This window comes from Euprymna scolopes, chromosome 45, assembly GCF_053919585.1.
Source record: "Euprymna scolopes isolate OS-2025 chromosome 45, ASM5391958v1, whole genome shotgun sequence".
Lineage (NCBI taxonomy): Eukaryota > Metazoa > Mollusca > Cephalopoda > Sepiida > Sepiolidae > Euprymna > Euprymna scolopes.
Window position 1 is genome coordinate 2,248,613 of NC_136526.1, and position 18,238 is coordinate 2,266,850.

The 18,238-nt window shown below is 34.9% G+C and overlaps 1 protein-coding gene across 2 annotated transcripts in view; it reads right to left on the reverse strand.

The window, feature by feature from the left end:
* Positions 1-5,695: 5,695 nt before the first annotated feature.
* The window catches only part of LOC145269129 (uncharacterized), a 127,482-nt gene continuing 114,939 nt past the window's right edge, over positions 5,696-18,238 (reverse strand). For both annotated transcript variants that reach the window (XM_080124731.1, XM_080124730.1), the window contains exons 18-21: positions 17,765-17,997; positions 13,797-15,270; positions 9,509-9,569; positions 5,696-7,461 (exon numbers count right to left, since the gene is read on the reverse strand). In XM_080124731.1, coding sequence (XP_079980857.1) covers positions 7,335-7,461; positions 9,509-9,569; positions 13,797-15,270; positions 17,765-17,997 — 1,895 coding nt within the window. In that variant the 3' untranslated portion in view covers positions 5,696-7,334. The remainder of the gene's footprint in view (positions 7,462-9,508; positions 9,570-13,796; positions 15,271-17,764; positions 17,998-18,238) is intronic.

Consider the following 18,238-nt stretch of genomic DNA (forward strand, 5'->3'; position numbering starts at 1 on the left):
AAGCAGAGGGAATATGGCGAAGAAAAAAAGTGATTACACATGAATGGATAGTCTGGTGGAAGATAAAAAATCCAGTGACGGTAAAATCCAAATATATAACTTCAAGAAAATTAATTTAATTTCCATTTGCACAAGTAAAATCCAAGAAAATCCCGTAATTGGAAGATGGTCCAAAATAATCCAAAGGCCAAAATCCATGGAATAATTCACAAAAATATGTGTACAAGGGGGAAAAAAGGGAAAAAATTCCAATAATATTAATAAAAGAAAAATAAGATATGCTTTTCACTCTACTGCCACGACATATATATAATATATATATATATATATATATATATATATATATATATACGACATATATATAATATATATATATATATATATATATATATACGACATATATATAATATATATATATATATATATATATATATACGACATATATATAATATATATATATATATATATATATATACTTCCTGGACATCTGAATTTCCATCTGTCTTCATTGTCTGAAACATAAATTGGCTATTGTCTTTCGACTCACATTACACATCTATTGTGTCATTCTCGTGTTATTTCTCTCCATGCAGCGCATGTCCTCAACTCTCAATGGCCAGGGTTGAACTTCTATACTGCATCACACTTTGTACACATAACTGGTGCAGTCTTATATTGGTTGAAAGTGGTAACGCTCTGCTGGTTAGTAATGACAGAAGTTCCCCGAACTTATTTCACTTCTCTTATAATCATGCTACTACCTGCCCCACCCTGTGCTCCAATGATATTACCAAGGTAACAAGACTTCTTGACAACCTCACTAGTTTAATAATCTACATCTCAGCTCTCATCCATCTTCATCTTTAAATTGGTTATCATCTCTCAACATACTTATAATAATATAATAATCTTCGGGTCAGGATCAAAGTGTAGTATCTGTTCTTCAGATCTACACTCCAATTTCTTGTTCTCTGTCAGTGGAGAAGAAATCCTTCACGACTGAGACAATTTTAATTTTTGTTCCTTTTCTCCATATTTAAAAAACGACCCTGGTGTTTAACTCTGTCCTCGTAGGGAGGCATTGTAAATAGGAATAATAATAAAATAAAAAAAATAAGGGATATGGAAGATGAAGAAAATCAAAATAATACCTATAATAGTAGGAGCACTAGGAACAATTCCGAAAAAGTTTAAAAAAGAATGGGAGAAATTGGAATCAAAGGAATGATTGGAAAAAATGCATCTTTAAATTCGTTATCATCTCTCAACATACTTCCTCCTCCTCCTCCTCCTCCTCCTCCGCCTCCTCCTATAATAATAATAATAATAATAAAAATAGTAATAATAATAATAAAAATAAAAATAATAATAATAAAAATAAAAATAATAAATAAAATAAAATAAAATAAAAAAAATTATTAATAATCAGGTGCTTGATTTTATAGCGAGACAGTTTTTTTTTTTGTTTTATTTTTTCTCTCCCCAACTTGTTGGGGGGGGGAGCCCAAATGAATAGTAATTGTCTGATATGACGGTTTTCATCGTATGATAATATAATAATGATCAAATTGATAATAATAAAATAAAAAAAATAAGGGATATGGAAGATGAAGAAAATCAAAATAATACCTATAATAGTAGGAGCACTAGGAATAATTCCGAAAAACTTAGAAAAAAGAATGGGAGAAATTGGAATCAAAGGAATGATTGGAAAAATACAACGAACAACAATAATGAAAACAGCTGAAATATTAGGGAAAACCCTTGAATGCGGAAACTAACACACACGAACCAAAAGCGTAGACCAAACTGCCACAGAGACAAAACAGGAAACACTGCATGGAACCAAAAACATTGAAGGCGCATATCTATAAGTTCCCTAACCCCACCCAATCTCCCAATTACCACATCACTGACCCGCCCCCCCTCCCCCCAAAAAAGTGAAACCAAATAGCCAAGTAGTCAAGGAGGAAGGAAAGACCGAGGAGTGAGCACTGACCAGACCTCCACTGTATAAGTGCGAAGAGAACTGGGCTCTAGAAGAGGCTTATTGCCACTCAAATCCCAGCAAAGACCAATAGCTGCTGCCAACGAGAAATCAATGGCAAGCAGCTGTTGTGATAATGCAAATTTATTTGCAAATGTTATCGAAAGGTGTGGAGAGTATGTTGAGATGGATGCCTCTTGTCTTGGGGAGGCTCCGTGTTTTGACAAGTTTCTGGGTTTGACCTTTGCTCCTGATCTGAGGTGGGGCACGTACATCAGGTCTGTTGCCAGGGATGCTGGGAGAATGGTGGGATCCTTCTACCGCTCCAGAAGATATCTCACTAATGATGCAATTCTCTATATAAAAGCCAAATGCGTCCAGGGATGGAGTACTGTTGCCACATCTGAGCAGGAGCTGCTGGAGACAGCCTATCCTGCCTTGACAGAGTACAAAATAGATTTTGTGGTTTAGTGGGGGGTGCCCTTTTCTCTTCCCTGCAACTTCTCTCCCACAGAAGAGACGTTGCAAGTTTTTGTTTTATTGCTATTTCCATGGCAGGTGCTCGTCTGAGCTCCAATCCCTCGTCCCCCCCCTCACCAACCAATTTTTCACGAGAAACACCCGTCTGGCTGAAACTACTGTCAATAATTTTCCCCACTCTTTATCTGTGCCTAAATCCAAACGTAGATTCCATGAACAAAGCTTCTTTCTTAGAACTGCACGCCAGTGGAACTCTCTGCCGCTTACCTGTTTCCCACCTGACTACAACTTGGACGTCTTCAAGTCCAACATAAACAAACTCCTGACAAACCGCCCCCTTAAGTAAGACACTCTATCAAAACCCCCAATACTAATGATTACTACAATACTATCTCATTGATTACTGTACACGCAATAACCCTTATCACTGAGTGGCCTTGATAAGTGGTGATCCCTCCATGTAAAAAAAAAGAAAAAAAAGAAAGAGTACTGGAGACTTGTTGTCACTCAGCTTCCAGTGAACACCACAGGCTGTTTTCAATGAGAGATCTTTGATGACCTGTGTGAAAGCTCCTTGTGAGCCAACAATAATCTATATATATAAAAGCCAAAATGTTTGTGTGTGTGCGCGTTTTCGTGTATGTCCGAGAAAGCCTTTTTTCCGACGCCTTCTCGTGGGTGTCACTTTTTCTGAAAACATTTTATAGCACATCTGAATCATAATATGTACAATTTAACAACGGGAGTCGCCTGTCTATTTAATTTGTTCGACTTTCAAAAGATAAATATTCCACATATTCAGATCGCCGCATGTTGCTTTCACTTTTCAGTATAAAAATATCGAAACTGAATTCGAACCAGATGTAAATGTCACTGTCAACTATCCCGCAATAAAACGATTTGACCTTATTAAAAACTGGGGAATAGTGTGATGTTTGACATTCACTTTTTAATCGCTCTTACATTGACTGTTGCTGTAGCGCAAGTGTTCAGGCTCAGCCTATGGGCCTCAAGGCTCCGGGTTCGAGCCGACCTGTCACCAAATCCCCCCCCCCCTGCCTTATTTTTTCCATTTTCGAAAATTGCTGTTTTTTATCGTTTTTTTTTTTAATATTAAAACAGGGTTGTTTTTTTTTTGTTCTTCTTTACCCCCCCCCAACACACAAACCTACAAGCACCCAGGCAATGCCGGGTATCCCCCACTAGTCTATCTATATAAAAGGCAAAATGTTTGTGTTTTTTTCTGTATGTCCGGCGCAGGCTTTTTTCGGGGTGGTTCTCAGGTTGGTCGCTCATTCTTATAACTTTTTATATGCTACCGAGATGATAATATCGAAGATTTACGAAACGATTTGGCATGTATCTTTAATAATTTGGACAACTTTTACGTGCGATTTTGGCATATTTATTGGCCCACGCATGTGTCTTTGGCTTTTCAGTATAAAAAAACGAAATTGAAACAAACTTCACCACTCGTGTGGCACGTCCAGAAAAGCAAAGAGTGCTTTGATCAATGTCGGTGAAAACCATCATATCAGACAATTACTATTCATTTGCGCCCCCCCCCCCCCAAAAAAAAACTGTCTCGCAGAAATAGTTAACTGCAGGATTTCATTCTCCCATGACGTGATGTTCGATCGCAATAAAATAAAACACCTGTTTAAACTCATTCACTTTTTTTAATCGCTAAATTTAACGTCTTACTTTGCTTCCGTCGCCGTAGCACAGTTGTATATTGTCAGCCTATTGGCCTCAAGGCTCTGGGTTTGAGCCTACCTGCCACCCCCCCACCCACCTTTTTTTTGTCTTTTACACCTTTCGTTTTGTCATTTTGACAGGTAATTATATTAAAAACAAAAAAAACGAATTCCTTATTTCCATTTTTTCAATCAGTAGTTTAAATCAACTGAGGGTTAAATTTTTATTTAAAAAGAAACAAATTCCAATTCAATTACGATTCTTTAATTAAAATGTTTTTGACTCCTAATATGAACGAGATATGACTCAATGATTTCAACGATCGTTTTTATAACCACAAGTTATAATAACCAACCAATGAGAAGCTTCCAAATTTTTACTATAAAAATTGTCGAATTTTGGATTCAATCAGTTCACTGTCATCTCTATCACAAACCTGCCGCCATCTTTGTTACTAGGAAACACTCAAGATCGAGACTGCATTGATTCTTCACCGTCAGTTTTGTTCAACATAATGTCTCAACACTTAACAAAAAGAAAACTGTCTTTCATTTTTTTTGCCGTTTAAAATTTCTTTAATCCAAATTACAATTTCGGACGTTGAAACCAATGCAAAAAAAAAGAAAAAGAAAAAAAAAAGAAAAAAAGAAAAGAAAAAAAGAAAGAAAAAGAAAAGAAAAGAAAAGAAAAAAAAGAAAAGAAAAAAAAAGAAAAGAAAAAAAAAACGAATTGCAGAGTGAAATGTTTTGATGACTTTTTAATGAAAAAAAAAAAAAATTTATATTTATAGTTTTGCTTCTGACTGATGGCACCCAATTTTCTTTATTAACCCTCCCTGGCCCTGTCAATGTTTTTTTAATGACCGGGCAATGCCCCCCCCCCTCATCTTAAGTAGCTTTTACAACTAGGCAATGCCCCCCCCCCACCCAATGACTAGGCACTCCCCATCTGGCTTTTACAACTAAGCCATGTCCCCCCCCCCCCACCGCCAGAATACATTTTTTTAGGACCCCCCCCCCAATTAGTCTTCCCTTCAACTTGTTTTTTTTTTTTGTGACTTAGTGTAATATAAATTTTATGATAACTTGGTAATATTCTATATCCAAAAAAAATACAAAAAAAAAACTTGCTGCCTAAAGTTTTAATTACGTTTAAATGTAAAATCGTTAAGTCTGACTTGAGACAGCATTAATACCTTGTGCACTCGTTGTGTCCCCTGCCAAAGTTTGCATTCTTCCCATCTGCTGTTTTTTTCATAAAATATTGTTTTTCAATGCAAAACAACATATCTAATGAATAAGACATTGTTTTGACTCGAGTAATATATCTGACACAGTCAACTGAGAACCACATCATTCTATCCAAAGACGTATAAGATATTAACTGATATATATTAGAGAATCAAAATAATACAAGAATATTCTCTCGTCATAGCCGAAGTGATGAGCAACTTCTTTTTTAAACATACAACAACCGTTTATTTGAATTGTGAAGTTGAAGTAAAAATGAAAAACACAAAGAAAACAAGAAAACAGTTTAAATTATTTATTTGATTGAGTATACAGTGTTAAAAACGATGAAAGAAAAAAGAAAAGCAGAGTAACGAGAGAGATGTGGTGTCGTAATTAGAGACAGATAAACAGAGTAACGAGAGAGAGAGAGAGAGAGAGATGACATTGTAATGGATGGTCGCATTCAATGCTGCCAAAACTAAGCTTGTTTCCTTCAATAACTACAAGAAACCTTCTCTACCACCAATAGTAATGACCAAAAACACATTACCTGAATGTACTTCTTTTAAACTCCTCGTCCTAACGTTCACAGGGAACATAAACTGGAACAGATACATCTAGAGTATTGCCAAGGTTGCTGCGAAGAAGGTGGGCTAACAGTACCGTGCTAAAAAGCTACTTATAGAGGTACAGGATACTTTCGGGCATAAGGCCACCATTCTCCTATGTATGGAGTATTGTTGTCATATTTGGGCTGGTGCATCTGCTACTAGTCTCTCGCTCCTAGACAAGGTTCAAAAGAGAGTCGTCAACCTGATAGGTCCTGAACTGTCATCTAAGCTTCAACCTCTGTCCCATCGCCGAAATATTGCATCCCTCAGTCTGTTTTACAAGTATTTTACGGTGAATGCTCTGACGAGTTACACGTCCTTGTACCCCCTCAACGTAAATGTTCCTACAAACCCGACAAGCAGCAAAATCCCACCCCTTCATAGTTGAAATCCGTTGCTGTAAGGAGGCTTTCGTCTTTAATAGTTTCTTCCCCAGACTTTGGAACTCCTTTCAGAATTCCTACTTTCCCAACTGAACTGACATGCAGAAGTTAAAGTGTAATGTGAATAGATATATCGCCGCTCAACTCCCTTCATAATACCCCTATTTCAAAGTGACACTGTGCCTTGTTTGGGGTGAAAATGGAATTAGAAAAAAGACATAGTAATGAGAGAGAGAGAGAGAGAAAGAGAGAGAGAGAAAAAGAGAGAGAGTGAGAGAGAGAGAAAGAGAGAGAGAGAGAGAGAGAAAAGAGAGAGAGAGAGAGAGAAAGAGAGAGAGAGAGAGAGAGAAAGAGAGAAGAGAGAGAGAGAGAGAGAGAGAGAGAGAGAGAGAGAGAAGAGAGAGAGAAAGAGAGAGAGAGAGAGAGAGAGAAAGAGAGATAGAGAAAGAGAGATAGAGATAGAGAGAAAGAGAGATAGAGAAAGAGAGAGTGAGAGAGAGAGAGAGAGTGTGAGAGAGAGAAAGAGAGAGTGAGAGAGAGAGAAAGAGAGAGTGAGAGAGAGAGAAAGAGAGAGAGAGAGAAAGAGAGAGTGAGAGAGAAAGAGAGAGTGAGAGAAAGAGAGAGTGAGAGAGAAAGAGAGAGAGAAAGAGAGAGAGAGAGAGAGAGAAAGAGAGAGAGAGAGAGAGAGAAAGAGAGAGATGGCAGAGTCAGAGAGACGTGGTGTAGTAATAAGAGAGAGACAGTCGATTGACGTGAATAAAAAAAAAAAAATTACCAACATTTATTGACATAAAAAAAAATCTTAAAAAAGTATCCTCCCTCTTTCTTTGCCAATCTCATTCAACATCAACAATATCTCCAAAAGTTGATTTAAAAAAAAAAATAAAAAAATAAAATAAAAAAAAAAACAATCTCTCTAATTTCTTCGAAATATCACAGCAATTTATTTTGTGGTCATTTGGCGAAGATGAAGTGCAAATGCCTGCAGTTTGATATCCGACGAATCTTCTCGCAAAGCATACAAAGCATTCTTCAATGCCGCCTGGTAATCCGCATCATCGTAAGCTTCTCTGAAACGAAAACAGAGATTTTAGAATTCATTAGAGATTCGCAAATATAAACATAATCTAACATCTAAAATTATTGAAATAAAATTTTTTAAATTTACATTTTTTAACTTTACATCTAAAATTATCGAAAGAAAAAAAAAAAAAAAAAAAAAAAAAATTCTTTTTAAATATTTAAAAAAATATTAAAAAAAAATTTTTTTTTTTTAATTTAAAAAACTTTAAATTAAATTTTATTTTTAATTTTTAAAAAGATTCAAAAAATGTTTTTAAATTAAAAAAAGATTAAGATTTTAAAACCATCAAAAAAGTTTAAATTAATTAATTTTTTAAATTTCCAAAACTTTTAATTTTAAAACTTTTTTAATTAAAGAAATAATTAACAAAATTAAAAAAAAAAGGATATTTAGAAAAAAAAGGAGGAAATTTAAAAAAGAAAAAAATTAAAAAAAAAAAGTAAAGAAAACAGATCTTAACTAAAAAGCAGAAAACTCACATTCAAACAATAAAAAACAAAAAAAAAAAAATGTGCTTTGAATTATTTTTCTCATCTGCAAAAACTTGTTGCAGAACAGATAAAGTACTCTAGATAAAATTCAATTGCAAACTACACTCTTCTGGAGGTTGAAGTTACAGTCCTCAGTGACGGTAAGACTGAATACGATTGTGAATTTTCACTTAAGACTTTGTCTCAGTCATGGCTGACGAAACGAGATCATGTTACCTCCATTGTTTAAATAAAGAGTTCCATTTGAAATTCCATGAAGTTACAAAGTTCCAAAAGACATACCCGAAGAAGGTTCAAGGTTATATCGTCTGAAACAATGAGAATAGTAGTCGGAATAATCCAAATTATCAATCCTCATCTCAAAAATTACAAAACAGAAATGCACTGTTTCTGCATAAAAAAAAAAAAGAAAAAAAAAAAAGAAATAGTTTGTACAGGTTTTCGATGTCCATTCTCAAGGATTTTTCAAAACTTTTTAAGGCATTCTCCAAACAAAATTAAAGTTTTCAAAAACAAAATTTGGGGTTTGTTTTACAAGCCCACAGCGATTTGAAAAAGTGATTTGTGAAAAAAAAAAAAATACAACAAATAAATTTTACGATAGGCAAAAGTAACTTTGCAAACTGCATTATTTTATTTATTTATTATTTTTTTTTTTTTTAAGTAGTTTTAAATATATTTGATTTCACCTCAAATATTAACTCTCTTCACGGCTTTTTAATTTCCAACTAAGATTGCTGGCCTCTTGTCCATTTTTTTGGCCTAATTTTAAATTATCACATGGGGGGAGGGGATTTCGTCTTTGGAGAGTCCTGTCTGTGCAAGGAAAGTATATTTTTTTTATAGGGGGTGGGGCAGGGTTGGGATAATTTTATTAATGGCGGCCACCAGTTCCCATATTTTCAAGGATTTTTCAAAGTAATAATAAAAATAAGGCCTTTTCAGGTAAAAAAAAAAAAAAAAAAAAAAATTCAAGGACTTTTCATGTCTGTACGAACTTTGTGGGAAATGTAGAAAAGAAGGTCGACGATTATATCGTCTGAAACGTGCGAATAACACCCAAAATGAAAATAATAATCGGAATAATCCAAATTTTCGATCCTCATCTCAAAAATTCAAAATCCGAAATGCACATTTCCTGGATGACAAAAAAAATCCCGCCCAAAAGCAAAGAACTCGCATTTGACTTAGGACAGGCTTCGTACAGATTTTCACTTTCCAAAATTTTTCAAGGCCTTCTCCAGATAATTTTTAAAAAATCACATGGGATGAAGGGGGTGGGGATTCGTCTTTGGAGAGTCCTGTCTGCACAAGGAAAGTATTTTCTTTTTTAGAAAGGATGGTGGTGGTTAATTCTATTAATTGCGGCCACATTTTCAACGTTTTCAAGGATTTTTCAAGGTAATAATAGAAATAAGTTTATTCAGGTCAAAAAGTCAAAATTCAAGAACTTTTCAAGTCTGTACGAACCCTGTGGGGAAACGTAGAAAAGAAGTTTACCGTAACTAACGAGAAATGGTTTCTGATAAAAAATTTTTTTACCTGGAAGCATTGATGCATTGGTTGTAAAACTTTGTCCTTCCAGGTGAGATTTCCGGTAAATCTACAAAACGAGAAAAGAACATTAAAAAGTATGAAAATAACGTTTCGCAAAGATTGGGGGAAATAAATTTGCTTAAACATCCTTTTCTTTTGTACAAGAAATTTTTTTTTTTTTTTCTTAGTCATAACAATACAACTTTGAAAATTTGCTTCATGAATTATCACAACTTTTTTTTTTTTTTTTCATTTTCCCGCCAAACAAGGCACAGTAACACTTTGATGTAGGGGGGGGGGCTACTATTTGGGACCTAATGCTGAGCCGTTCGACTTATGTTTTTTTTTTTTAAATTTTTTTATGACATTTTCACCCCAAACAAGGCACATTGCCACTTTGGTGTAGGGGGCTACTAACAGGGACATTTGTTGTAAAGTTTGGAGAGAATTGGAGCTACTTCGGCAGAGCATTTTTTTTAATAGCACAGCTGGGATGAGGTCAGGTCAACATGCATTTGATTCTGGGCTTTGATAAGTGATGTTTATGTAAAAACAAAAAAAAATAAAAAAAAATAAAAATGATAAAAAAATATGAAAATAACATTTCGCAAAGATCGCGGTAAATAAATTTGCTGCGACCACAAATTCTTTTTCTTTCGTACGAGATTTTATTTTTTTAGTCAATGCAATACAACATTGAAAATCTGCGTCAAGACCTATCACGACTTTTAAAAAAAATTTTTTTTTTTTTAATTTTTGCATTTTCACGCCAAACAAAACACAGTACCACAGGGGACTACCATCTGGGACATAATTTGCAGGGATACTATGTAGGGAGTTGAGCAGCAAGATGTCTGTTTACATTACACTTGAACTTCTGCATGTCAGTACAGTCAGAGAAGCAGGGTCCCAGAAAAAGAATTTCAAAATCTAACTGTTCAAGAAAAGAAACTATTAGAGTAGAAAGCTTTCTTACATCTCTACTGTGTAGGGGTGGGATTTTGCTGCTTATCGGGTGGGGGGTATTTACGCCAAGGGAGTACACGTACTTGTAGTTCGTCAGATCATTCATCATTAAAATAAATAAATAAAACAGGCAGAATTGGTTGGTTGTTTTGTTTTACGGCATATCAACCCTTTTCAGGTTATTTAATGCCGAATCTGGTGATTTTGAAGAACGATCTTTTAATATAGTGTATTTGTTTTTTTAAGTCAGATTCTATTTAACCCATAGTTGGGACCCTAACAGGTACTACCACTCCGGGTCAGAGTGGACCTGGGAGCAATGGCAATTAAAGGATGGCTCCACACTCCCTAAGGCATGCAAGTTGGGGGCCTCACCACCGGATATAGTTTTAGGTCATATCCAGAACCAAAACAGGCAGAAGGATGCAACATTTCATCGATGGGACAGAGGTTGAAGCCTAGCCGACAGTGCAGGACCTATTATAAATTGGCAACTCTTTTAAACCCTGTCTGAGAAACTAGTAACAGACATACCGATCTAAATATGGCAACAATGCTTCATACATGGGCAAATGGTGGTATTTTATTTATTTTTTTTTTTTACACAGTGATCACCACTTATCAAGGCCCGGAAGCCACTCAGGGATAAGGGTTATTGCAAGTACATTACGTTAGTGTGGAGATTTGTAGAAGTGTTTACTTAAGGGGGCGGTTCATTAGGAATTTGTTAACATTGGACTTGAAGACATCCAAGTTGTAGTCCGGTGGGAAGCAGGCAGACGGAACAGAGTTCCACAGGCGTGCAGTTCTAAGAAAGAAGCTTTGTTCATGAAATCCGCGTTTTGATTTAGGCACAGATATAGAGTGGGGGAAATTTTTCACAGTGGATTCAGCTAGACGGGTGTTTTTTGTGAAAGATTGGCGAGGGGGGACCAGAGAAGATTGGAGTTCAGACGAGCACCTGCCATGGAAATAACGATAAAACAAGGATAGGCTCGCAACGTCTCTTCTGTGGGAGAGAGGTTGCAGGGTAGAGAAAAGGGCATCCCCCACTAAGCCACGAAGTCTATTTTGTACTCTGTCAAGGCAGGATAGGCTGTTTTTAGGTATTGTAGCGGTATAGGATACTGTCATGCATAAGTATCTTTCTAGCATGGTAGAGAGAGCCCAGTTTCTCTGCAGCAGCCTTGGCAATGCCCTCAGTATATCTTTTCCAACTCGTTCCCTGTGAACGTTAATCTGAGGAGTTTGAACAAAGTAATTTCAGAAAATGTATCATTAGCCATAACTATTAGTGGTTGAGAAAGTTTCTTGTAATTATTGAAGGAAACAAGCTTAGTCTTGGCAGCATTGAATGTAACCATCCATATTTGTTCTCATTCCACTACAGGTTGGAGGTCTTCCTCTAGTGTTTCTGCCATTTTCTTTAGATATGTGTTCATTTGTTTTTCCCTCGTACCTGTTATAGAGCGTGGTGTCATCAGCAAATATACTCATCTCAGAGACAATTTTATCAGGGAGGTCATTTATGAATATTAGGAATAATAAAGGTCTAAGGATAGACCCTTGAGGCACTCAAATCTGTTGCCAAGGCCGCTGGAAAAATGGTGGGATCTTTCTATCGATCCGGTAGATATCTCACTGCTGATGCTATTCTCTATCTATATAAGAGCCAGGTACGTCCAGGGATGGAATACTGTTGCCACATCTGGGCAGGAGCTGCTAGAAAGGACTTGTCCTGCCTTGATAGAGTTCAAAATAGACTTCGTAGCCTCGTAGGAGATGTCCTTTTCTCTTCCTTGCAACCTCTATCTCACAGAAGAGATGTTGTGAGTTTGTCTTTGATGTATCGTTATTTTCGTGGAAAGTGTTCGACTGAGCTTCAATCTATGGTGCCCCCTCGCCAAACTTTCACAAGAAACACTCGTCTAGCTGTAAACACTATCAATAATTCCCCCCACTCTTTATCTGTGCCTAAACCTAAACGTAGATTCCATGAACAAAGCTTCTTTCTTAGAACTGCACGCCTGTGGAATGGTCTTCCGTTTTCCTGCTTTCCGGCTGACTACAATATGGTTGTCTTCAAGTTTAAAGTTAATAAGTTCTTGATGAGCCGTTCCATATAAGTTATCAAATTTACCAAATTTTCATTACTAATGATTACTATATTGTCCAATTTCTAATGTACACCCTTTAACCCTTATCCTTGAGTGGCCTCTTGGCCTTGATAATGTGGTGATGCCTATGTTAAAAAAAAAAAAAAAAAAATCATGATATAATCCCAATGATTACTGTACACTCAATAGCCTGTATCCTCGAGTGGTCTTAGGGCCTTGATAAGTGGTGACTCCTTTGTAAAAGAAAAAAATATATTCTTTTCCTCGTTTTGATCCATTGATATCTTCTATGTTTTTATGTAGAGTGATGTGGTTCTCGGTTGATTAATTGTATCTAACTGTGTTGGATATATATTCGAGAGTTAAAACAATGAAAAGAATATGCTGTTGTCACAGCCCTAATCATTAGCTATGGCTATTAGTGGTTGAGATGGTTTCTTATAATTATTCTTGGTAGCACTGAATATTACCATCCATTTTTGACCCCATTTCACCACAGGTTAGAGGTCTTCATTTAGTGTTTCTGCCATTTTCCTTAGATATGTGTTCAATTTTTTATTTTTTTATTTTACAAAGCAGTCACCACTTATCAAGGCCCAGAGGCCACTCGAGGATAAGGGTTAATAAGTGTGCAGTGGTCAATGGGACAGTGTTATACAATACGCTTAAAACTGATGCTTTAATTTATGCAGGTTGATATAAAAAGTTGATATAAAAAGTTTTAAAAAGTTGTGAAGCGAGCAAGCGCTTCTTTGAAAGAAGCCTTTCGTGGACATCGAGGAATAGCGAACATACATACACGCATACATTTTCGCTTTTATATATATATAGATGAATTTCTGTTCAAAAAACACCTGAAAACCTGGCTTCGCACAGTGAAACAAGATGCTGATCTTATCATGGAATGCGCTACTGGAACCATGAATGACTGGACCTGATATTGACCGCAGTTTCAAACCAACTTGCATGGGTGGCATCTACATGTGATGCAGTGAATTTAGATGGAGGAGCCAGTTCAAACGACTCATGGAGAACATTACACAACAACAAACTCCTAGACACATAAGGTACATTTGTGTGAAATAAAAAAAAAAAAATTGACCCAGTCGTTTTAGAGTCCATAAGGAACGAACTCAAACACAAAATTACAAAGTTTCTTTTGTATATTAGCAGAGATACAGATATGTGGGGGAAAAAAAAAGACAACTTACCAATTTCATTTTCTGATTCTTCTTCATCAATAGAATCTTCTTCAGCCTCTTCAGAATCATCTTCATACTCCTCAGAATTGTCTTCATCCGAGGAAGAAGACTCTGCATCCAGTTCTGGACCGGTCACATCACATTTATTATCACCAGATTTTTGCATTTCATCCGCTTCCGTCGCGATAAAATCTTTTGCAGAAAGTGAAGGAGACCCCTTTTTAGAGAACACGGGTGTTTTCTTCACACGCGAGAGAACCCTCTTGGCTGGGGGCGTTTTCACACACTGGATCATCGGCTCAGACGGATCGACGACAATGCTTAACTCCTCACTGATAACCACAGAGTCATCAGCCGTCATGTCTCTGTCTTCCTTGTCAACGCTTGCATCGCTACCAGCTTCATCCGATGAAGACTGCAAGACATGTCGATTTCTTTTCCGGATTCCTTGGTTTCTCATACGTACAGATGAATCTGACAAAGACGTCGAGCTCACCTGGTCGGCATCCTTTTCGTCGTCGGAAGAATCAGACAAAATAACGCATGTTTTTCTCCGGCGACTGCCCGGCAGAGAAAAACTATTTTTTTCAGGGGAGCGAATTTCGTTAGCGTCTTTGGGGATTTCTGCGGTGCCGTCATCTTTGGAAATCTCGTCAGCCTTCTTGGAAGAATCAGAAAACCAACCCGGTTCCTCGAATTCGCCCTCGGACTCGTTTTCTGAGGAGCTTAAAACCCTGTATCGGTTAGGTTTCCGCTTGACAGAGCGGACAATGTCGCTGTTGTTCAACGTAAGACTCTTGTTTAAACTTTTGGAAAGTAAATCAACCCCCAAAGATACGTCATCGGTATTACTCGTAGGGTTGTCGACTTGCTCAGCCAATACAGGTGCATCTGCCATATCAGAATTGTGAACTTGATCGGCCGATACAGAACCAGCTTCCTTTTTCGAATCGTTAACCTGATCATCTGATCCAGGATCATTCTCGATATCTGTAGGCATCTCAGCTTGATCGGTCGATACCGGGGACACAGGACCACCATCCACACCTGCAGAGTTGCTGGATTGATCAGTCGACACTACAGGGGAGTTGGTTTGCTCTTTGGCTTTTAGAGAACCCAGACGTGGAGTGCTGCTGGGAACAACCACAGAAACGTCGCGGAAGACGGGAGAACAAAATTCTGTACTATCGTCTTCGCCAACCTCAGGGTCATTCTTAACGCTACTATCCTGCGCGTGCAAGCTTTCATCAGACTCGTAATCAGACTCGGCTACCGTGATTTTTGTGCAACTGTTTGAGGAAAGGCTGTCCTTGGAATGCTGACTGCCTGAAGAAACGGACCTTGTGCAGGTGTCAGGAGAGTCGGCTACCAATACACCTTTTAATCCGGATCTCGCGGGTGAGAGTGGGGAGTCAGTAACAACTTGCATGAGAGTCTTGTTAGCAAAGAATCGATTACTGGAATTCAAAGATCGGGCTTGATTCTGAAATAAAAAAAAAAAAAAATTTTGAGGTCATGTGATACTATGCCCCCTCCCTCCAATGTTGGAAAGTTGAGGGAGGAGGAGAAAAAGAATAACAAAAAAACACTCCTCGGCCTAACGTTCATAGGGAACATGAGTTGGAACAGATACATCAAGAGCATTGCCAAGGTTGCTGCGAAGAGGGCGAACTCTTTACAGTGCCAGAAAGTTACTTATACCTGAAAGTATCCTGTACCTCTACAAGGCCACCATTTGCCCATGTATGGAATATTGTTGCCACATTTGGGCTGGTGCATCTGCTAATAGTCTCTCACTCCTGGACAGGGTTCAAAAGAGAGTCATCAACCTGATGGGTCCTGAACTGTCATCTAAGCTTCAACCTCTGTCCCATCGACGAAATGTTGCATCCGTCTGCCTGTTCTACAAATATTTTAATGGTGGACCCCTTGACGGACTACAAGCACTTGTACCCCCCCCCCTCGACATAAATACCCCCGACAAACCTGACAAGCAGCAAAGTCCCACTCCTACATAGTAAAGATCTTTAGATGTAAGAAAGCCTTCTACTCTAATAGCTTCTTCCCCAGAACTGCAAGACTTTTGAATTCTCTTCCAGTTTCCTGCTTCCCTAACTGTACTGACATGCAGAAGTTCAAGTGTAAGGTGAACAGACTTGCTGCTCAACTCCCTACATAGTACCCCTGCAACTTATGTCCCCGATAGTAGCCCTCTACGTTAAAGTGGCACTGTGCCTTATTTGGGGTGAAAATGGAATTTAAAAAAAAACAAACTTCTTATAGTAAGATCAAGCTTACATCTTTTTTTTTTCGTTTAATTGTTATTGACTTCCATTTCTTGAAATAATTTTACCAAGAATTTTTCATAAGTTTTGGTTTTGATTATAACTGATGACACTGAAGTCATTTAATTTTTTTTTATAAACAATTTTACCAAGAATTCTTCATAATTTATTTCGGTTTTGATTCAAGCTGATGTACCCAAGTCATATGGATATATTTTTTTATCTTTGAAATCACAACTTTATAATATATAAGAATTGATAGAAAATTGTCTGTAAGAAAAAAAAAAAAAAAAAAAAATGAAAATAATAAAAAATGAAAAAAAAAAAAATGAAAAAAAAAAAAATGAAAAAAAAAAAAATGAAAAAAAAAAAAATGAAAAAAAAAAAATGAAAAAAAAAAAAATGAAAAAAAAAAAAATGAAAAAAAAAAAAAATGAAAAAAAAAAAAAAATGAAAAAAAAAAAATGAAAAAAAAAAAAATGAAAAAAAAAAAAATGAAAAAAAAAAAAATGAAAAAAAAAAAAATGAAAAAAAAAAAAATGAAAAAAAAAAAAATGAAAAAAAAAAAAATGAAAAAAAAAAAATGAAAAAAAAAAAATGAAAAAAAAAAAATGAAAAAAAAAAAAATGAAAAAAAAAAAATGAAAAAAAAAAAAATGAAAAAAAAAAAATGAAAAAAAAAAAATGAAAAAAAATGAAAAAAAAAAAATGGAAAAAAAAAAATGAAAAAAAAAAAAATGAAAAAAAAAAAAATGAAAAAAAAAAATGAAAAAAAAAAAATGAAAAAAAAAAATGAAAACAAAAAATGAAAAAAAAATGAAAAAAAAAAATGAAAAAAAATGAAAAAAAAAATGAAAATGAAAAAAAAATGAAAATGAAAAAAAAATGAAAATGAAAAAAAAATGAAAATGAAAAAAAATGAAAATGAAAAAAAAATGAAAATGAAAAAAAAATGAAAATGAAAAAAAAATGAAAATGAAAATGAAAAATGAAAATGAAAATGAAAAAAAAATGAAAATGAAAAAAAAATGAAAATGAAAAAAAAATGAAAATGAAAAAAAAATGAAAATGAAAAAAAATGAAAATGAAAAAAAAATGAAAATGAAAAAAAAATGAAAATGAAAAACAAATGAAAATGAAAACAAATGAAAATGAAAACAAATGAAAATGAAAACAAATGAAAATGAAAACAAATGAAAATGAAAACAAATGAAAATGAAAACAAATGAAAATGAAAAAAAATGAAAATGAAAAAAAATGAAAATGAAAAAAATGAAAATGAAAAAAAATGAAAATGAAAAAAAATGAAAAGAAAAAAATGAAAATGAAAAAAATGAAAATGAAAAAAAATGAAAATGAAAAAAAATGAAAAAAAAAATGAAAATGAAAAAAAAATGAAAATGAAAAAAAAAAAAATGAAAATGAAAAAAACAAATTGAAAAAAAAAAAAACGAAAATGAAAAAAATAAATGAAAATGAAAAAAAAAATGAAAATTAAAAAAAAATGAAAATTAAAAAAAAAATTAAAATGAAAAAAAAAAATGAAAATGAAAAAAAAAAATGAAAATGAAAAAAAAAATGAAAATGAAAAAAAAAATGAAAATGAAAAAAAAAAAAATGAAAATGAAAAAAAAAAGAAAAAAGAAAAATGTATAATAAAAAAAAACACAAAAGAAAATAGAAAACGACTTACCCTGCTGTTGGGCGAGTCAATATTTCTAGGCGTAATCTCAGGTGACTGTACTGCTTCATTGGCATCAATTTCCTGGCGTTCATGATGTTTGTTGAAAGCAATAAAGTTGCTCTTTCGAGACTCTCCAAAACGAGAAGGCTGTTCGTCTTCACTGTCCATGACAATTTCATTGCTCTCATCATTGACATCGGAGGGCGTGTCACTCAGGATGATGACATCATCATTTTGAGGTTCTGAAAGATGAAGGATCACGATAATTTGATCATCACATATCAAGACTAGACTTTTTTTTTTTTTTTTAACTGTTGCCGGGTCTAAAAAAAAAAAAAAGAAACGGGACTATAGTCAGAAGCCAAACAAAAAGTAAAATTTTGTAAGATAAAAAGTTCAATAATAAAAAAAAATAAAAAATAAAATTAAATTAAAATGTTTGATTTATTCATTGATCAAGGAATATCCTTATTTATTCAATTT